General features: G+C 41.9%; 1 protein-coding gene across 1 annotated transcript in view; it reads left to right on the forward strand.

Moving 5' to 3' along the window:
• The window catches only part of ttn.2 (titin, tandem duplicate 2), a 160,835-nt gene that overhangs the window by 118,076 nt on the left and 24,433 nt on the right, over positions 1–18,326 (forward strand). The window contains exons 172-174 of the mRNA XM_051906830.1: positions 33–17,135; positions 17,250–17,546; positions 17,653–18,240. Of these exons, the coding sequence (XP_051762790.1) occupies positions 33–17,135; positions 17,250–17,546; positions 17,653–18,240 (17,988 nt within the window). The remainder of the gene's footprint in view (positions 1–32; positions 17,136–17,249; positions 17,547–17,652; positions 18,241–18,326) is intronic.

Consider the following 18,326-nt stretch of genomic DNA (forward strand, 5'->3'; position numbering starts at 1 on the left):
TTATTTATCATCATCATTTATTTCTTTTTCAGATCCACCAGGGCCTCCATCCAACCCACGAATTACTGACACAACCAAAACAACAGCAACATTTAACTGGGGTAGACCCTTCTATGATGGTGGTCTTGATGTGACAGGATACTTTGTTGAACATAAAAAGGAAGGAGATGATGACTGGGTTCAAGACACAACCACTCCCTTGAGAATAACAGAATTTGTAGTTTCAAATCTACAATCAGGAGGAAGATATCACTTCCGAGTCAGAGCACAGAACTCAGAAGGTATTGGTGAACCCTCTGAAGTTGAGCAAGTTGTTGAACTGGTGGATCGAGAGGAGGTTCCTGACTTTGAACTTGATGCAGAGCTGAGAAGAACACTTGTTGTGAAATCAGGTGCTTCAATTCGCATATTTGTGCCAATCAAGGGCCGGCCAGCTCCAGAAGTAACATGGCATAAAGAAGATGTACCTCTTAAAGGCCGTGCTCACATTGACACTACTGAATCATACACTCTAGTAGTCATCCCTGAGTGTACAAGATATGATGCTGGGAAATATGTCCTAACATTAGAAAATGTTGCTGGAAAGAAGACTGGATTTGTCAATGTTCGTGTTGTGGACACCCCAGGACCTCCAGTGAATTTGAAACCAAGGGAAATCACAAAGCATAGCATTACTTTACAATGGGAGATTCCAATTATTGATGGTGGTTCAAAGATCACAAATTATATTATTGAGAAGCGGGAGGCAACACGAAAGGCTTACTCAACCATCACTGCAAACTGGCAGAAATGCTCGTACAAGATTCCAGACTTGGAAGAGGGTGCTGAATATTACTTCAGAGTTTTAGCTGAGAATGAAAGGGGTATTGGTGAACCAGCAGAGACACCTGAACCAATAAGAGCTTCTCAGGCTCCTTCTGCACCAGATAATCTGATTGTTTCAGATGTATCCAAAGACACAGCAACTCTTGCATGGACAAAACCAAAATATGATGGTGGTAGTCGAATTACTGGCTATGTGATAGAGGCTCAACTGAAAGATTCTGATCAGTGGACCCATGTGACAACAGTAAAAGCTTTGGACTACACTGCAACAGAATTGTTGGAAAATGCAGAATATGTGTTCCGCATCTTTGCTGTAAACATGTCAGGCAGGAGTGAACCTCGTGAAAGTCGACCAGTTGTAATTAAGGAGCAAACCACAGCTCCAGGATTTGACCTCAGAGGTATATATCAGAGAATAGTGGTAGCTAAAGCAGGTGATAATCTTAAAGTTGAGATCCCTGTTCTGGGTCGTCCAAGGCCACTTGTTGTATGGAAGAAAGAAGATCAGGAACTTAAACAAACACAGAGAATAAACGTTGAAAATACTGCAACTTCTACTATTCTCAACATTAATGAAATTAAGAGAAAAGATGGAGGACAGTATTCCATGACTGGAAAGAACATCTTAGGAACTCTGACTGAAACCATTACTGTTCAAGTACATGATATTCCAGGACCTCCAACTGGACCAATAAAATTGGATGAAGTTTCTTGTGACTATGTTCTAATATCATGGGAAGCTCCAGAAAATGATGGAGGAGTTCCTATTAGTAACTACATTGTTGAGATGCGTGAGACCACTGGCACATCCTGGGTGGAACTGGCAGCAACTGTTATCCGCACAACATTCAAAGCTGCACGCCTTACAACTGGTATTGAATATCAATTTCGTGTTAAAGCTCAGAACAGATATGGTGTTGGACCCTACATAACATCAGAACCGGTGGTGGCTGCTTATCCATTTGATGTACCAGGACAGCCAGGAATTCCACAAATAGTTGCCTTCACCAAGGATTCAATGACAATCAGCTGGAATGAACCCTCTTCAGATGGAGGTAGCCCAATTTTAGGATACCACATTGAGAGGAAAGAGAAAAACAGCATACTCTGGCAGAGGATTAGCAAAGCTCTAGTCGTTGGAAATATGTTTAAATCACCAGGTCTGATGGATGGTATTGCATATGAATTCCGTGTTATTGCAGAAAATCTGGCTGGTCTCAGCAAAGCCAGCAAGCCATCTGAGACGACATATGCACTTGATCCCATAGACCCCCCAAGTCAACCAGTGGCACTTAACATAACGAGACATGAAGTTACTCTTCAGTGGACAAAGCCAGAGGGTGATGGTGGTTTCTCAATAACTGGCTATATAGTCGAGAAAAAAGAACTTCCTAATGGTCGTTGGCTCAAAGCCAACTTCAGCAACATTCATGAAACAAATTTTACTGTGAGTGGTCTCACAGAAGATGCTTCTTATGAATTCCGTGTATTAGCAAGGAACTCAGCTGGAGCTGTTAGTAAACCATCTAAACCTTCAGAGGTCATTGTCTGCAGAGATGACATTGAAGAGCCGAAGATTGATGCTGATGCAAGTTTCAGTAGTGTTGTGGTAGTGAAAGCAGGTGATGTCTTCAAGCTAGATGCAAATGTTACAGGTCGCCCACTTCCAGTCTTGGTTTGGACTAAAGATGGCAAGGAGCTTGAAGACACCGGAAAACTAGAGATCAAAACATCAGATTTCTATACTTGCTTGATTAACAAAGATTCTTTACGTAGAGATGGTGGTGCATACACTCTAACTGCTAGCAATCCAGGAGGATTTGCCAAATTTGTCTTCAACGTTAAAGTTCTTGACAGACCTGGCCCACCCGAGGGACCACTGCATGTCACAGACATGACAACAGAGAAATGTATTCTGACATGGCTGCCACCACTTCATGATGGAGGAGGAAAGATTGAATATTACATCATTCAAAGACGTGAAACAAGTAGACTTACATGGACAAATGTAGCCACAGATTTACAAGTTAACCGCTATAAGGTTACCAAATTGCTGAAAGGAAATGAATATATCTTCAGAGTCATGGCTGTTAACAAGTATGGAGTTGGAGAACCTCTTGAATCTGATCCTGCTGTTGCCACTAACCCATATGTGCCTTCTGATCCTCCACAAGCACCAGAAGTAACTGCTATCACAAAAGATTCAATGGTGGTTTGTTGGGGACATCCCGAACATAATGGCGGAAGTAGTATAAATACCTATATCATTGAGAGGAGAGATAAAACTGGTCTTCGTTGGGTGAAATGCAATAAAAGGACTGTTACTGATCTGCGCTTCAAAGTGTCAGGACTAACACCTGGACATGAGTATGAATACAGAATCCTAGCTGAAAATGCTGCTGGCTTAAGTGCACCAAGCCCTTCAAGTCCATTTTACAAAGCATGTGACACAATATTTCAACCCGGACCCCCTGGAAATCCTAGGGTTTTGGATACAACTAAGTCGTCCATTACTCTTGCTTGGAATAAACCAGTTTATGATGGTGGCTCGGATATCACAGGTTATATTGTTGAAACATGCCTGCCAGAGGAAGATGAATGGACAATTGTCACTCCAAAGGCAGGTCTAACAGCAACATCATTCACCATAACCAACCTTATTGAAAACCAAGAATATAAGATCAACATTTTAGCTCTTAACTGTGAAGGTGTTGGAGAACCAGCTACTGTGCCTGGTTCACCTAAAGCAGAAGACAGATTCCTTCCACCTGAAATTGAGCTTGACTCAGACCTCCGCAAAGTAGTGAACATCAGAGCATGCAGTACCTTAAGATTATTTGTGCCAATTAAAGGAAGACCTGCTCCAGAAGTTAGATGGTCAAGAGAGAATGGTGAACCCCTTGATAGAGCATCCATTGATATTACATCATCCTTCACCACACTGCTTATTGAGAATGTAAACAGATTTGATGGTGGAAAGTACATGCTAACAGTGGAAAACAGTTCAGGAGCTAAAACAGCATTTGTTAATGTCCGAGTTCTTGACACTCCTGGTGCACCACAAAACCTTACAATCAAAGAAATAACAAAAGATTCTGCTTCACTCATCTGGGATCCTCCAGTCATTGATGGTGGATCAAGAATCAGGCATTATATTGTTGAAAAACGTGAATCTACAAGAAAAGCATATTCCATTGTTAATGCCTCTTGTCCCAAAACAAGTTGGAGAATTGGAGACTTACAAGAAGGAAGCTTGTACTTCTTCAGAATTTTGGCTGAAAATGAGTATGGTGTTGGTCTTCCAGTAGAGACCACAGAAGCTATAAAAATCTCTGAGAGGCCTCTTCCTCCTGGAAAAGTGACTCTAAAACAAGTAACTGGCAACAGTGTAACACTTTCTTGGGAGAAGCCGGACCATGATGGAGGAAGCAGAATTACTGGTTATACTGTTGAAATGCAATGGAAAAACAGTGAAAAATGGACCCAAGTAATGACTGTTAAAGTAACAGAGGCAGTTGTTGTTGGCTTAACACAAGGTGAAGAATACTCCTTCCGTATTTCAGCAACCAATGAAAAGGGAACCAGTGATCCACGTCCACTTAATGTCCCTGTGGTTGCTATGGATGTTGTTATTGCTCCTGCCTTCAAACTTGTATTCAGCACATACAGTGTTCTGGCAGGTGATGATCTGAAAATTGATGTGCCATATGTTGCTCAGCCCAAGGCAGCAGTTACCTGGCAAAAAGATGGTATTGCTTTGAAAGAAACAACAAGAGTAAATGCTGAAGTAGGAGAGAAACACCTTTACCTTGTGATAAAAGAGGCAACACGGGATGATGTGGGCAAATATACTATTAAACTGACAAACTCAGCTGGTGAAGCTACAGCAGACATCAGTGTTATTGTACTTGATAAACCTGGACCACCAACTGGCCCAATCAAAATTGATGAGGTAACTGCAGACAGTGTTACATTATCATGGCAGCCTCCAGAATATGAAGGAGGCTGTAGCATTAATAACTACATTGTTGAAAAGCGAGACACATCCACCACAAACTGGCAGATTGTTTCTGCAACAGTTGCAAGAACAACAACTAAAGCTGCAAGATTAAAGACTGGCTGTGAATATCAATTCAGAATTGCTGCTGAAAATAGATATGGAAAGAGTTCACTTCTTCTGTCTGCACCTGTTGTTGCACAGTATCCCTTTGAGATTCCAAATCCACCTGGAACTCCTACTGTTCAGTCTGCTACCAAAGAAAGCATGGTTATTGTGTGGAACAAACCCAGTAGTGATGGTGGAAGCAAGATTTTGGGATATCATATAGAGAGTAAGGAAAGAAACAGCTTGCTGTGGGTGAAACAAAACAAAACGATCATTCCAGACACAAGATTCAAGATAGGTGGCCTTGAAGAAGGCATTGAATATGAATTTAGAGTTTATGCTGAAAATATAGTTGGGCTAAGCAAAGCAAGCAAAGTATCAGAAATCCAGGTGGCTAGAGATCCATGTGATCCTCCAGGCAAACCTGAAGCAGTGATTGTCACAAGAAGCTCTGTAACACTCAGGTGGACACCACCACAATTTGATGGTGGCTGCAAGATCACTGGATATGTCATTGAGAAGAAAGAATTGCCTAATGGCCGCTGGATGAAAGCCTCTTTTGCTAATATCATTGAGACAGAATATGTCATCAGTGGCTTAGTAGAGGAGCAGCAATATGAGTTCCGTGTCATTGCAAGAAATGCTGCAGGTGTGTCTAGTGCTCCATCAGACAGCACTGGTGCAATCACAGCAAAGGATGAAGTTGATCCACCCAAAATTGACTTGGATGCCAAATATTCTCAAACTATTGTTGTTAATGCTGGTGAATCATTTAAAGTAGATGCAGGGATACTTGGCAAACCTATTCCTTCAGTTCATTGGATAAAAGCTAGTGAAGAGCTTACAAATACTGCAAGACTTGAGATCAAGAATACTGACTTCACAACTACTCTTAGTGTGAAGGAGGCTATCCGTGTTGATGGAGGCCAGTATACCTTGCTACTGAAAAATGTTGGTGGAGAGAAATCCGTAAGTGTCAATGTCAAGGTTCTGGACAGACCTGGGCCTCCAGATGGCCCAATTTCAATCTATGGGGTTACCAGTGAAAAGTGCTGCATTGCCTGGAAAACTCCATTGCATGATGGAGGTGCAGAGGTGTCTCATTACATTGTGGAAAGACGAGAGACCAGCCGATTAGTTTGGACTGTTGTGGAATCTAAGGTACAAACCCTCAATCTTAAAATAACAAAACTCCTTCCTGGAAATGAGTATATTTTCAGAGTGATACCTGTAAATAAGTATGGTATTGGTGAGCCTTTGGAATCTGATCCAGTGATTGCAGCAAATCCGTTTGTCCCACCTGATTCACCAAGTAATGTTGAAGTGTCAAATATAACAAAGGATTCCATGGTTATCACATGGGAAAGACCCACTAATGATGGTGGTAACGCAATTACAGGATATATAGTTGAAAAGAGAGACAAAGAAGGCGTCAGGTGGACAAGATGCAACAAACGTGTAGTGAGTGAACTACGCTTTAGAGTAACAGGTCTTCTTGAAAACCGAAGTTATGAATTCCGTGTGTCTGCTGAGAACGCAGCTGGGGTTGGTAAACCAAGTCCACCCACTGTGTACTTCAAGGCAGTGGATCCAGTTTTCAGACCTGGTCCACCAAACAACCCTAAGGTAATTGATGTCTCAAGAGCATCTGTTTTCCTGCACTGGGGCAAGCCAATTTATGATGGTGGTTGTGAGATTCAAAGTTACATTGTTGAGGCCTGTGAAGTCACTACAGATGAATGGATGATGTGTACACCACCCTCTGGAATAATAGAGACAAGATTTGAGGTGAAAAAACTGCTTGAAAAGCATGAGTACAAATTCAGAATCTGTGCCATAAATAAGGTTGGTGTGGGAGAAACTGCTGATATCCCTGGATCCATTATCATAGAGGATAAACTTGAAGCACCAGATATTGATCTTGATGCTGACCTGAGAAAGATGATCACTGTCAGGGCTGGAGGCTCTCTCAGATTGTTTGTTCCTATTCGTGGACGACCAACTCCTGAAATAAAGTGGGGAAAGGCTGAAGGTGAAATCAATGAGGCAGCTCAGATTGATATTACAAGCAGTTTCACTTCACTCGTAATTGAAAATGTTAATAGATTTGACAGTGGAAAATACACTTTAACTCTGGAAAATGCCAGTGGAACAAAAACTGCATTTATTAGTGTCAGAGTATTAGATACTCCTGATGCACCAGCAAACTTCCGTGTGAAGGAAATAACAAAGAATTCAGTCACTCTTACCTGGGAGCCACCTTTGTTGGATGGTGGAGCTAAAATAAAAAACTACATTGTTGAAAAACGAGAGACTACAAGAAAGGTATACTCAGCTGTTGCTTCCTGCAACAAGATGACATGGAAAATTGAACCACTCCAAGAGGGAAGCAACTATTTCTTCAGAGTTCTTGCTGAAAACGAACATGGAATTGGATTGCCTGCAGAGACTCTAGAACCACTGAAAATCTCAGAAGTGCCACAACCCCCTGGTAAAGTTTCTGTTGTGGATGTAACACGGAAAAGTGTTTCTCTCAAATGGGAAAAACCAGAGCATGATGGAGGCAGCAGAATTATTCATTATGAAGTTGAAATGCAAGTAAAAGATCAAGATAAATGGTCTCTTTGTGCTCAAGTAAAATCCCTTGACACTGTTGTAACTAATTTAGCCCAAGGTGGGGAGTACCATTTTAGAGTCATTGCTGTTAATGACAAAGGAAAGAGTGATCCCAGACTCCTGGCAAATCCTGTTGTTGCAAAGGACCTCGCTATTGAGCCCTCAGTGAGAACTAAACTTAGTACCTACAATGTACAGGTCGGGCAGGATTTGAGAATTGAAGCACGAATTGCCGGTCATCCAAAACCAACAATTACATGGACCAAAGATGGTTCAGCTCTGAAACAGACCACAAGAGTAAATGTTGCTGACACTGCACATCATACCACTCTTACGATCAAAGATGCAACAAGAGAAGATGGTGGTATGTATAACATTGCTGTGGCTAATGTACTTGGACAAAAGGAAGCCACTGTTGAAATAATCATACTTGAAAAACCTGGCCCACCAACAGGCCCAGTCAGGATTGATGAAGTGAGTGCAGAGAGCATTACACTGTCTTGGGACCCACCAACATACACTGGAGGCTGCCAGATTTCAAATTATATTGTCCAAAAGAGAGACACCACCACCACAAACTGGGTAGTTGTTTCTGCCACAGTAGCAAGGACCACACTTAAAGTTGGTAATTTAAAAACTGGAGCTGAATACCAGTTTAGGATCTTTGCTGAGAATAGATATGGTAAAAGCTATGGCATTGACTCAGATCCAGTTCTTGCCCAGTATCCATTCAAAGAGCCTGGGCCTCCAGGAACTCCATTTGTGTCTGCATTCACAAAAGAGTCTATGGTAGTCGAATGGCACAAACCAGTCTCAGATGGTGGAAGTTCTATTCTAGGATATCATCTTGAGAGAAAAGAGAAAAATAGTATTCTTTGGACAAAGATCAATAAAATACTCATTCAAGACACCAGATTTAAAACATCTGCATTGGAAGAGGGCATTGAATATGAGTTCAGAGTTTATGCTGAAAACATAGTTGGAATTGGAACGTGCAGCAAAATCTCTGAGGGTTGTGTGGCACGTGACCCATGTGACCCACCAGGCACCCCTGTGCCAGTGATTGTGACAAGGCACTCAGTGAAACTTAGATGGACACCACCAGAATATGATGGAGGCAGCCTTGTCACTGGATATGTTGTGGAGAAACGGGACCTGCCAGAGGGCCGTTGGATGAAAGCTAGCTTTGCAAACATTCTTGAAACTGAATTTACAATTACAGGCCTGACAGAAGACTGCAAATATGATTTCAGAGTTATTGCCAGAAATGGAGCTGGATCGGTCAGTAGGCCCTCTGAGAGCACTGGCTCAATTACAGCTAAGGATGAAGTTGAACCACCAACCTATGAGGTTGCCTCAGAGTATAGCCAGATTTTGACCGTGAATGCTGGAGACACATTTACTCTGGAAGCATCTGTACTAGGAAAGCCAATTCCAACAATGCAGTGGTTTAAGGCCGATGTGGAAGTAGAAAATTCTGCAAGAGCTGAGATCAAGAACACTGACTTCAAAGCAATTCTTGTTGTCAAAGATGCCATTCGAATTGATGGAGGACAGTACACATTGCACCTTACTAATGTGGCTGGAACAAAGTCTGTTTCCTTCAATGTAAGAGTGCTCGATAGACCTGGACCCCCTGAAGGGCCCTTGACCATTTCTGGTGTAACATGTGAGAAGTGTTCATTGTCATGGCTGCCTCCAAGACATGATGGTGGCAGTAGCATTTCTCATTATATCATACAGAAGAGAGAAACAAGTCGTCTTGCTTGGACTGTAGTTTCAAGTGATTGTGGAGCAACAATGTTTAAAGTTACCAAGCTTCTAAAAGGAAATGAATACATATTCCGTGTAATGGCTGTCAACAAGTATGGAGATGGTGAACCACTTGAATCTGCACCAGTGATTATGAGAAATCCTTTTGTTCTACCTGGGCCACCTAAAGACCTAGAAATAACAAATATATCACGGGACTCTATGACTGTATGCTGGACTCGTCCTGAGACTGATGGTGGAAGTGAGATTGTTGGTTACATCGTAGAGAAGAGAGACAGAGCTGGAGTCCGTTGGACAAAATGTAACAAACGTAGGGTCACAGACTTACGCTTCAGAGTCACAGGCTTGACAGAGGATCATGAATATGAATTCAGGTTATCTGCAGAAAATGCTGCTGGAGTTGGACAACCAAGTCCACCAACTGTTTATTATAAAGCCTGTGATCCCACATTTAAGCCTGGCCCACCAACTAATGCACACCTTGTTGACACTACAAAGAATTCAGTCACAATTGCATGGAGTAGACCAATATATGATGGTGGCTTAGACATCCAGGGCTATGTTGTTGAGATATGTAAAGCTGATGAATTAGAATGGACCACATGTACTCCACCCTCTGGATTAAATGATACTAAATTTACAATTACTAAACTCACTGAACACCAAGAATACAAAGTTCAAATATGTGCCCTAAATAAACTGGGTGTTGGTGAGCCAGTGGCCATCCAAGGAACTGTCAAACCAGTGGATAAAATGGATGCCCCTGAAATTGAGCTTGACTCTGAGTTGAGAAAAGGTATTGTTGTGCATGCTGGAGGATCTATGAGAATCAACATACCATTCAAAGGACGCCCCATTCCTGAGATAAACTGGACCAAGGATGAGGGAGATTTACCAGATAAAGCCCAAATAGAAAAGGGACCAGATTACACTCAGCTATCAATTGATATATGTGACAGAAATGATGCTGGGAAATATATTCTAACTTTGGAAAGTAGTGCTGGCACTAAATCGGCATTTGTGTCAGTAAAAATACTCGATACACCAGGTGCTCCACAGAGCCTTGTTGTGAAAGATATAACAAGAAATTATGCCACCCTAGTTTGGGAACCACCACTTATTGATGGTGGTTCAAAGATAAAAAATTACATCATTGACAAGAGGGAATCAAATAGACAAGGATTTACAAACATTACTACTAAGTGCTCCAAGACCAGCTACCGAGTAGGTGATCTGACAGAGGGTGGTATTTATTATTTCAGAGTCATGGCAGAAAATGAATTTGGAATCGGTCTGCCTATAGAAACAGAAGGATCTGTGAAGACAGCGGATCCTCCTCTATCTGTTGGCAAGGTAACTTTGACTGATGTGACAAAAACCACAGCATCACTTTCCTGGGATAAACCAGATCACGATGGCGGTAGTAGAATCTTGGGTTATTATATTGAAATGCAGTCAAAAGGATCAGAGGAATGGACAGTTGCTGCAGTCACCAAAACATGTGAGGGTACAGTGACCGGACTTAGTTCAGGACAAGAGTACCTCTTCAGAGTTTTAGCTTACAATGAGAAAGGAAAAAGTGACCCAAGGCCATTAGCTGCTCCTGTCACTGCCAAGGATGTAACTATTGAACCAAGCTTCAAAATAGTTTTTAACACATACAGTGTTCAAGCTGGTGAAGATCTCAAAGTGGAAATACCATTTAAAGGTCGTCCAACTCCAAAGATTGCATGGATGAAAGATGGACAAGCACTGAAAGAGACAACCAGATTAAATGTCTCAAGCACGACAACGTCAACAGTTCTTAAAATTAAAGAATCAAATAGAGAGGACTCTGGGAAGTACACAGTCACAGCCACAAATAATATAGGTACGGTCACAGAGGAAGTTGGCATAATCATTCTTGACAAACCAGGCCCACCAGTCGGACCAGTCAAAATTGATGAAGTAAGTGCCACCTATGTTACCATTTCCTGGGAGCCACCAGTATACACAGGAGGTTGTCAGATAAACAACTACATAGTGGAAAAACGTGATACAACCACTACTAACTGGCAGATTGTTTCAGCAACCATTGCTCGTACCACAATCAAAATCTCAAAGCTGAAGACTGGTTCTGAATATCAGTTTAGAGTGTTTGCTGAGAACAGATATGGAAAAAGCACATCATTAGATTCAGCACTAGTTGTGGTCAGTTATCCTTTCACTGAGCCTGCAGCTCCTGGTGCACCATTTGTTTCATCAGTGACAAAAGACCACATGACAATTGAATGGAAACCCCCCAGCAATAATGGAGGCAGCCCTGTTATTGGGTATCACCTGGAACGTAAAGAAAAGAACAGCATCTTATGGACTAAACTTAACAAGCTTCTTATCACTGACACTCGCTTCAGAACAAATGGTCTGGAGGAAGGAATTGAGTATGAATATAGAGTGTATGCTGAGAATATTGCAGGAATCAGTCCATCAAGCAAAGTCTCAGAAAGTGTTGTTGCACGTGATCCATGTGATCCCCCTGGAACTCCTGAAGCCATTGTTATCACAAGAAATCTAATAACTCTTCAGTGGTCTAAACCACAGTATGATGGTGGCAGTGCAATTACAGGATACATTATTGAAAGAAAGAAGCTGCCTGAAGGTCGCTGGATGAAGGCCAGTTTCACAAATATCATAGACAGACAATTTACAATAACTGGATTAGAAGAAGAACAAAGATATGAATTTAGAGTAATTGCCAGAAATGCAGCTGGTATTTTAAGTGTACCCTCTGAAAGCACTGGACCAATTACTGCTCAGGATGAGATTGAAGCTCCATCTGTCTCCATGGATTCAAAATTTAAAGATGTTACTATTGTAAAGGCTGGGGAATCCTTTACTATTGAGGCTGATATTGCTGGCAAACCTCTTCCTGATATTATGTGGCTTAAAGATGGAAAGGAAATTGACAGTGCTACACCTAGAATGGAGATTAAATCCACCATCACACGAACAGTTTTGACTGTTAAGGACTGCATCAGAGTAGATGGTGGTCATTTCCTCTTAAGTCTCAGTAATGTTGGTGGAACAAAACAGGTACCCATTATTGTAAAGGTTCTTGATAGACCTGGTCCGCCTGATGGCCCTCTGAAAGTAACTGGTGTCACAGCAGAAAAATGCTACTTGCATTGGAGCCACCCATCACATGATGGTGGAGCTGGTATTTCTCATTACATCATTGAAAAAAGAGAAACTAGCAGACTGTCTTGGACAGTAGTGGAACCAAAAATTCAAGCGATCAGTTACAAAGTCACTAAACTCTTACCTGGAAATGAGTATATATTCAGAATCATGGCAGTGAACAAGTATGGTATTGGTGAACCACTTGAATCTGAACCTGTCCTTGCAAAAAATCCTTTCAACAAACCTGGACCACCTTCAACTCCAGAAGCAAGTGCAATCACCAGAGACTCAATAGTCCTCACATGGGAACGGCCAGAGGATGATGGTGGGTCACAAATTGATGGTTATGTTCTTGAGAAACGTGATAAAGAGGGTATCCGATGGACAAAGTGTAACAAGAAAAGACTCAATGACTTGAGATTCAGAGCCACTGGGCTTACAGAGGGACACTTCTATGAATTCAGAGTATCTGCTGAAAATGCTGCTGGTGTGGGCACACCAAGTGAACCATCTGAATATTACAAAGCTTGTGATGCAACTTATCCTCCTGGTCCTCCTAATAATCCTAAAGTGACAGACCACTCAAGCACAACTGTTTCCTTGGCATGGAGTAGACCAATTTATGATGGTGGCGCAGCGGTCTCAGGATACATTGTTGAAGCAAAGGAAGTTAGTGAAGATGAATGGACTGTGTGCACTCCTCCAACCGGTGTGCAAACAACTCACTTCACAGTCAAAAAATTAAAGGAAAATGCAGAATACAACTTCCGTATTTGTGCAATTAATATTGAGGGGGCTGGAGAACAAGTTGATGTTCCAGGATCTGTAATTGCTGCTGAAAAACTTGAAGCTCCTGAGATAGAACTTGATGCAGATCTTAGGAAATGTGTGACTGTGCGTGCCAGTGCAACACTACGCTTAAATGTCACCATAAGAGGAAGGCCCGAGCCAGAGGTTAAGTGGACAAAGGCAGATGGTACCTTACCAGAGCGTGCTCAAATCGAAGTTACAGGCTCTTACACTGTGCTTGTTATTGACAATGTTAATCGATTTGACACAGGAAAATATGTTGTGACCCTTGAAAACATCAGAGGCACAAAATCTGCATTTATTAATGCCAAAGTCCTTGACTCTCCAAGTGCTCCAGTGAACTTTGAAATTAGGGATGTAAAGAGAGACTCTGTTCAGCTACAGTGGGAGCCTCCACAAATTGATGGTGGAGCCAAGATCACCCATTACATTGTTGAGAAGCGTGAATCAAAAAGGCTGGCATTCACAACTGTGACAAACAACTGTGTCAGAAATTCATTCAAGGTTGATGATCTCCAAGAAGGAGGTCTTTACCACTTCCGTGTATTGGCTGTGAATGAACTTGGTGTTGGTTTGCCTGCAGAGACCACAGAGGCTATCAAAGTTTCTCAAGCACCCTTACCACCTGGTAAAATTACAGTTGTTGATGTAACTCGCCACACTGTTACTCTAGCATGGGAAAAGCCAGATCATGATGGTGGCAGCAAAATCACAGGCTACACGGTGGAAATGATGACTAAGGGATCAGATAAATGGACAGTATGTGCTACAGTAAAGGCACTGGAAGCCACAATTGAAGGACTTACAACGGGAGAGGAATACAGCTTCAGAATTACAGCACTTAATGACAAAGGAAAGAGCGATCCTAAACCACTGGGAGCACCTGTTGTGGCAAGAGATATTACTATTGAACCCATTATTGATTTGCTGTTTAATACCTACAGTGTAAAAGCTGGAGATGATCTCAAAATAGATGTTCCATTCAGAGGCAGACCTTCTCCAGAGGTTACATGGAAAAAGGATGGTCACTCATTGAAGCAAACAACCAGAGTTAATGTTCTGACATCAAAGACAGCATCCAAGATTGTCATCAAGGATGCAACAAGAGAGGATGCTGGAAAATATGAAATTACTTTAGCCAATTCAATTGGTGTTAAATCAGCAGAAATATCTGTCATTGTTCTTGATAAACCGGGTCCACCAGGTGCAATCAAGGTCGAGGAATTAAGTGCTGATTTTATTTCACTATCATGGGACCCTCCAATTTATGATGGTGGCTGTCAAATTAATAATTATGTAGTTGAGAAGAGAGATACGACCACTACAGCATGGCAAATTGTTTCAGCAACAGTTGCAAGAACATCAATCAAAGTAACTCGTTTGACACAAGGAACAGAATATCAGTTCCGTGTTGCTGCAGAGAACCGTTATGGTAAAAGCCATGCAGTTGACTCTGCCCCAGTTGTTGCACAGTACCCTTTCACACCTCCAGGCCCTCCAACCAATCTTCAAGTTTCTCATGCCACTAAATCAGGAATGCTAGTTACCTGGAACAGACCACCAAGTGATGGTGGAAGTCCAGTCATTGGATATCACTTGGAATGCAAAGATCAGAGCAGCATTCTCTGGACAAAGATGAACAGAGGACTTATTACAGAAACTCAGTTTAAAGTAACTGGTTTGGAAGAAGGCCTCTTATATCAGTATAGAGTATATGCTCAAAATATAGCTGGCATTGGACCTTGCACAAAGGCATGTGATCCTGTTTCTGCCCGAGATCCATGTGCGCCTCCAGGTCAGCCAATAGTTATGAACATCACAAGAACATCTGTTTCTCTCTCCTGGGCAAAACCTGAGTTTGATGGTGGCGCTAAGGTGACCGGTTACATTGTTGAACGCAGTGAACTTCCAGATGGTCGGTGGTTAAAGTGTAATTTCGCCAATCTTCAAGAAACATTCTTTGACGTCACTGGTCTAATTGAAGATCAAAGATATGATTTCCGTGTAATTGCTAAGAATGCAGCTGGCTTACTCAGTGAACCATCAGAGGGTACAGGACCTGTAACTGTAAAGGATGATGTTGATCCACCACGCATCACAATTGAGGACAAGCTAAGACAACTGGTTGTAGTGAAAGCTGGAGACATACTGAGAATTGATGCTGAAATATCAGGACGTCCAATTCCTGTGATTTCATGGGCAAAGGATGGAAAAGAAATTGAAGCCAAGGCCAGATTTGAGATTTCATCAACACTAACTAGTACAACACTAATTGTGAGAGATGCTATTAGACGAGACTCAGGACAGTATGTTCTAACATTGCAAAATGTTGCAGGCACCAGATCTTTAGCCGTAAACTGTAAGGTGCTGGACAGGCCTGGCCCATCATCTGGACCATTGGAAGTAACTGGTTTGACTGCAGAGAAATGTACATTGGCCTGGGGACCACCTCAAGAAAATGGAGGTGCTGAAGTTCAGCACTACATAGTTGAGAAACGTGAAACAAGCCGGCTTGCCTGGACTCTGGTCTATGCAGACATGAGGGCTACAACATGTAAAGTAACAAAACTGCTCAGAGGTAATGAGTATATATTTAGAGTTCGGGGAGTTAATAAATATGGAACAGGTGAAGCTCTAGAGAGTGATCCTGTTAAGGCAATGGATCCATTTAAAGTCCCTGCTGCACCAACAGATGTTGAAGTCACCAGTGTTACAAGTGAAGCAATGACAATTTGCTGGGAAAGACCTGTCTCTGATGGAGGCAGTAGCATTTCTGGCTATGTAATTGAGAAACGAGAGAAATCTGGTCTTCGTTGGGTACGTGTCAACAAAAAGCCTGTTTATGACTTAAGAGTAAAAGCTTCCAATCTTCGTGAAGGGTGTGAGTATGAATACAGAGTATTTGCTGAGAATGCTGCTGGTTTGAGTGCACCAAGTGTACCTTGTCCATTGACAAAGGCAGAGGATCCTTTGTTCCTACCATCACCTCCAGCTAAACCTAAAATTGTTGATTCTACTAAAACATCAATAACACTGTCTTGGAACAAGCCATTATTTGATGGTGGCTCTCCAGTTACAGGATACATGGTGGAATACAGGACAACCAATGATGAGGACTGGACAGTTGGTGTTAGTAACACTAAGAGCACAGAGTTCACAGTGGTGGGACTCACATCTGGAGAAGAGTATATCTTTGTAGTCAGATCAATTAACAAGATTGGTCCAAGTGAGCCAAGCCCTGAAACTGATCCACAGATAGCAAAGGACAGAGAAGATGAGCCAGTTTTCCTAATCAGTAATGAAATGAGGAAGACACTGATTGTCAAAGATGGCAGCTCATTTACCCTTAGAGTCCCATTCAAGGGAAAGCCTGTCCCACATGTAATGTGGAACAAACCAGATGTTGATCTGAGGGTAAGGGCAGCTATTGATACAACTGATAACTACACATCTATCACAATTGAGCAAGCAACAAGAGATGACTCAGGGAAATACACTGTAACCCTCCAAAATGTTGCTGGAACTGCTACACTGACATTGAGTGTAAAGGTCCTTGATTCTCCAGGCCCACCAGCCCGCATTGAAGTAAAGGAAGTCACCAAGAGCTCTGCAACTATTTCATGGGATACTCCTGAGAATGAGGGTGGTGCTCCAGTCAAGAACTACCTTGTTGATCTCCGCGAGGCAACTAAAATGGGCTGGACCAGGATTACAGACAGTTGTCCTAGGTTGACTTATAAAGTGAATGACCTTCAAGAAGGGGGTGTTTATTATTTCAGAGTTACCGGTGAAAATGAGTACGGTATAGGAGTGCCACTTGAGACTAAAGAAGGAACAAAGATTACAGGTAAAATAAAATTACATTTACCGCATCATCATTGTAGCACATTTGTTTGATTATTATTTTTACCTTTGATACATATTTTTGTTACTTATACTCATATGTTTCTTTTAATTTTAGAAAAACCAAGTCCACCACCCAAGCTTGGAGTCACTGAAGTCACAAAAGACAGTGTCTCACTAGCATGGCATAAACCAGAACACGACGGAGGTAGCAGAATTACAAATTACCTGGTTGAGGCTCTTGAAAAAGGACAACAAAAGTGGATAAAGTGTGGTTCCACCAAATCGACACACTTTGTTGTCTATGGATTGAGAGAGAATGCTGAATACTACTTCAGAGTTCGGGCTGAAAACCATGCTGGACTTAGTGACCCAAAAGACATGGTTTTACCTGTGCTTGTAAAAGATCAGATGGGCAAGTTATTTATTGTTAATGACATTTAATTTTTATACATACATAATGTTTGGTTTTACATGAGTTTGCATTATTATATGATCTTGTTGCTTTCTTTAATCAACAGAGGCTCCTGAAATTAACATGAAGGACTTCCAACACAACACTGCCTATGTTAAAGCAGGTTCAAATCTCAAGATTGAGATCCCCCTCACTGGTAAACCATTACCAAAAGTATCCGTCTCTAAGGATGGACAGGTTCTAAAGTCAACCATGAGATTCAACTGTGACGTGACAACTGACTCCCTTATCTTTTTTTTGCGTGAGAGTGTTGCTTCGGACGCAGGCAGATATGATATCACAGCCTCCAACTCCAGTGGGACCACAAAGTCTTTTGTGAATATTGTGGTCCTTGACAGACCAAGTCCACCAATTGGCCCTGTTGAAATGTATGATGTCACAGAGGACAGTGTCAGTCTGAAGTGGTTGCCTCCCGCATATGATGGTGGTAGCCCAATTACCAACTACATCGTTCTCAAACGTGAGACGACTACTGCAAACTGGACAGAAGTCTCATCTGCTGTTGCAAGGTGCACAATCAAGATCATGAAGCTGATTACTGGAATTGAGTACCAGTTTAGAATCAGGGCTGAGAATCGCTTTGGCATCAGTGACCATATTGATTCACCTACTGTTACAGTCAGTCTTCCATACAGTGAGTAAAATGCTTCTCTACATCATAAGCAGCAAATTGGTAAATACAAATGTATACCTATTAAGCATCTATGAAAACCTATTCCA

The sequence above is a fragment of the Ctenopharyngodon idella genome, chromosome 9 (genome assembly GCF_019924925.1).
Source record: "Ctenopharyngodon idella isolate HZGC_01 chromosome 9, HZGC01, whole genome shotgun sequence".
Classification (NCBI taxonomy): Eukaryota; Metazoa; Chordata; class Actinopteri; order Cypriniformes; family Xenocyprididae; genus Ctenopharyngodon; species Ctenopharyngodon idella.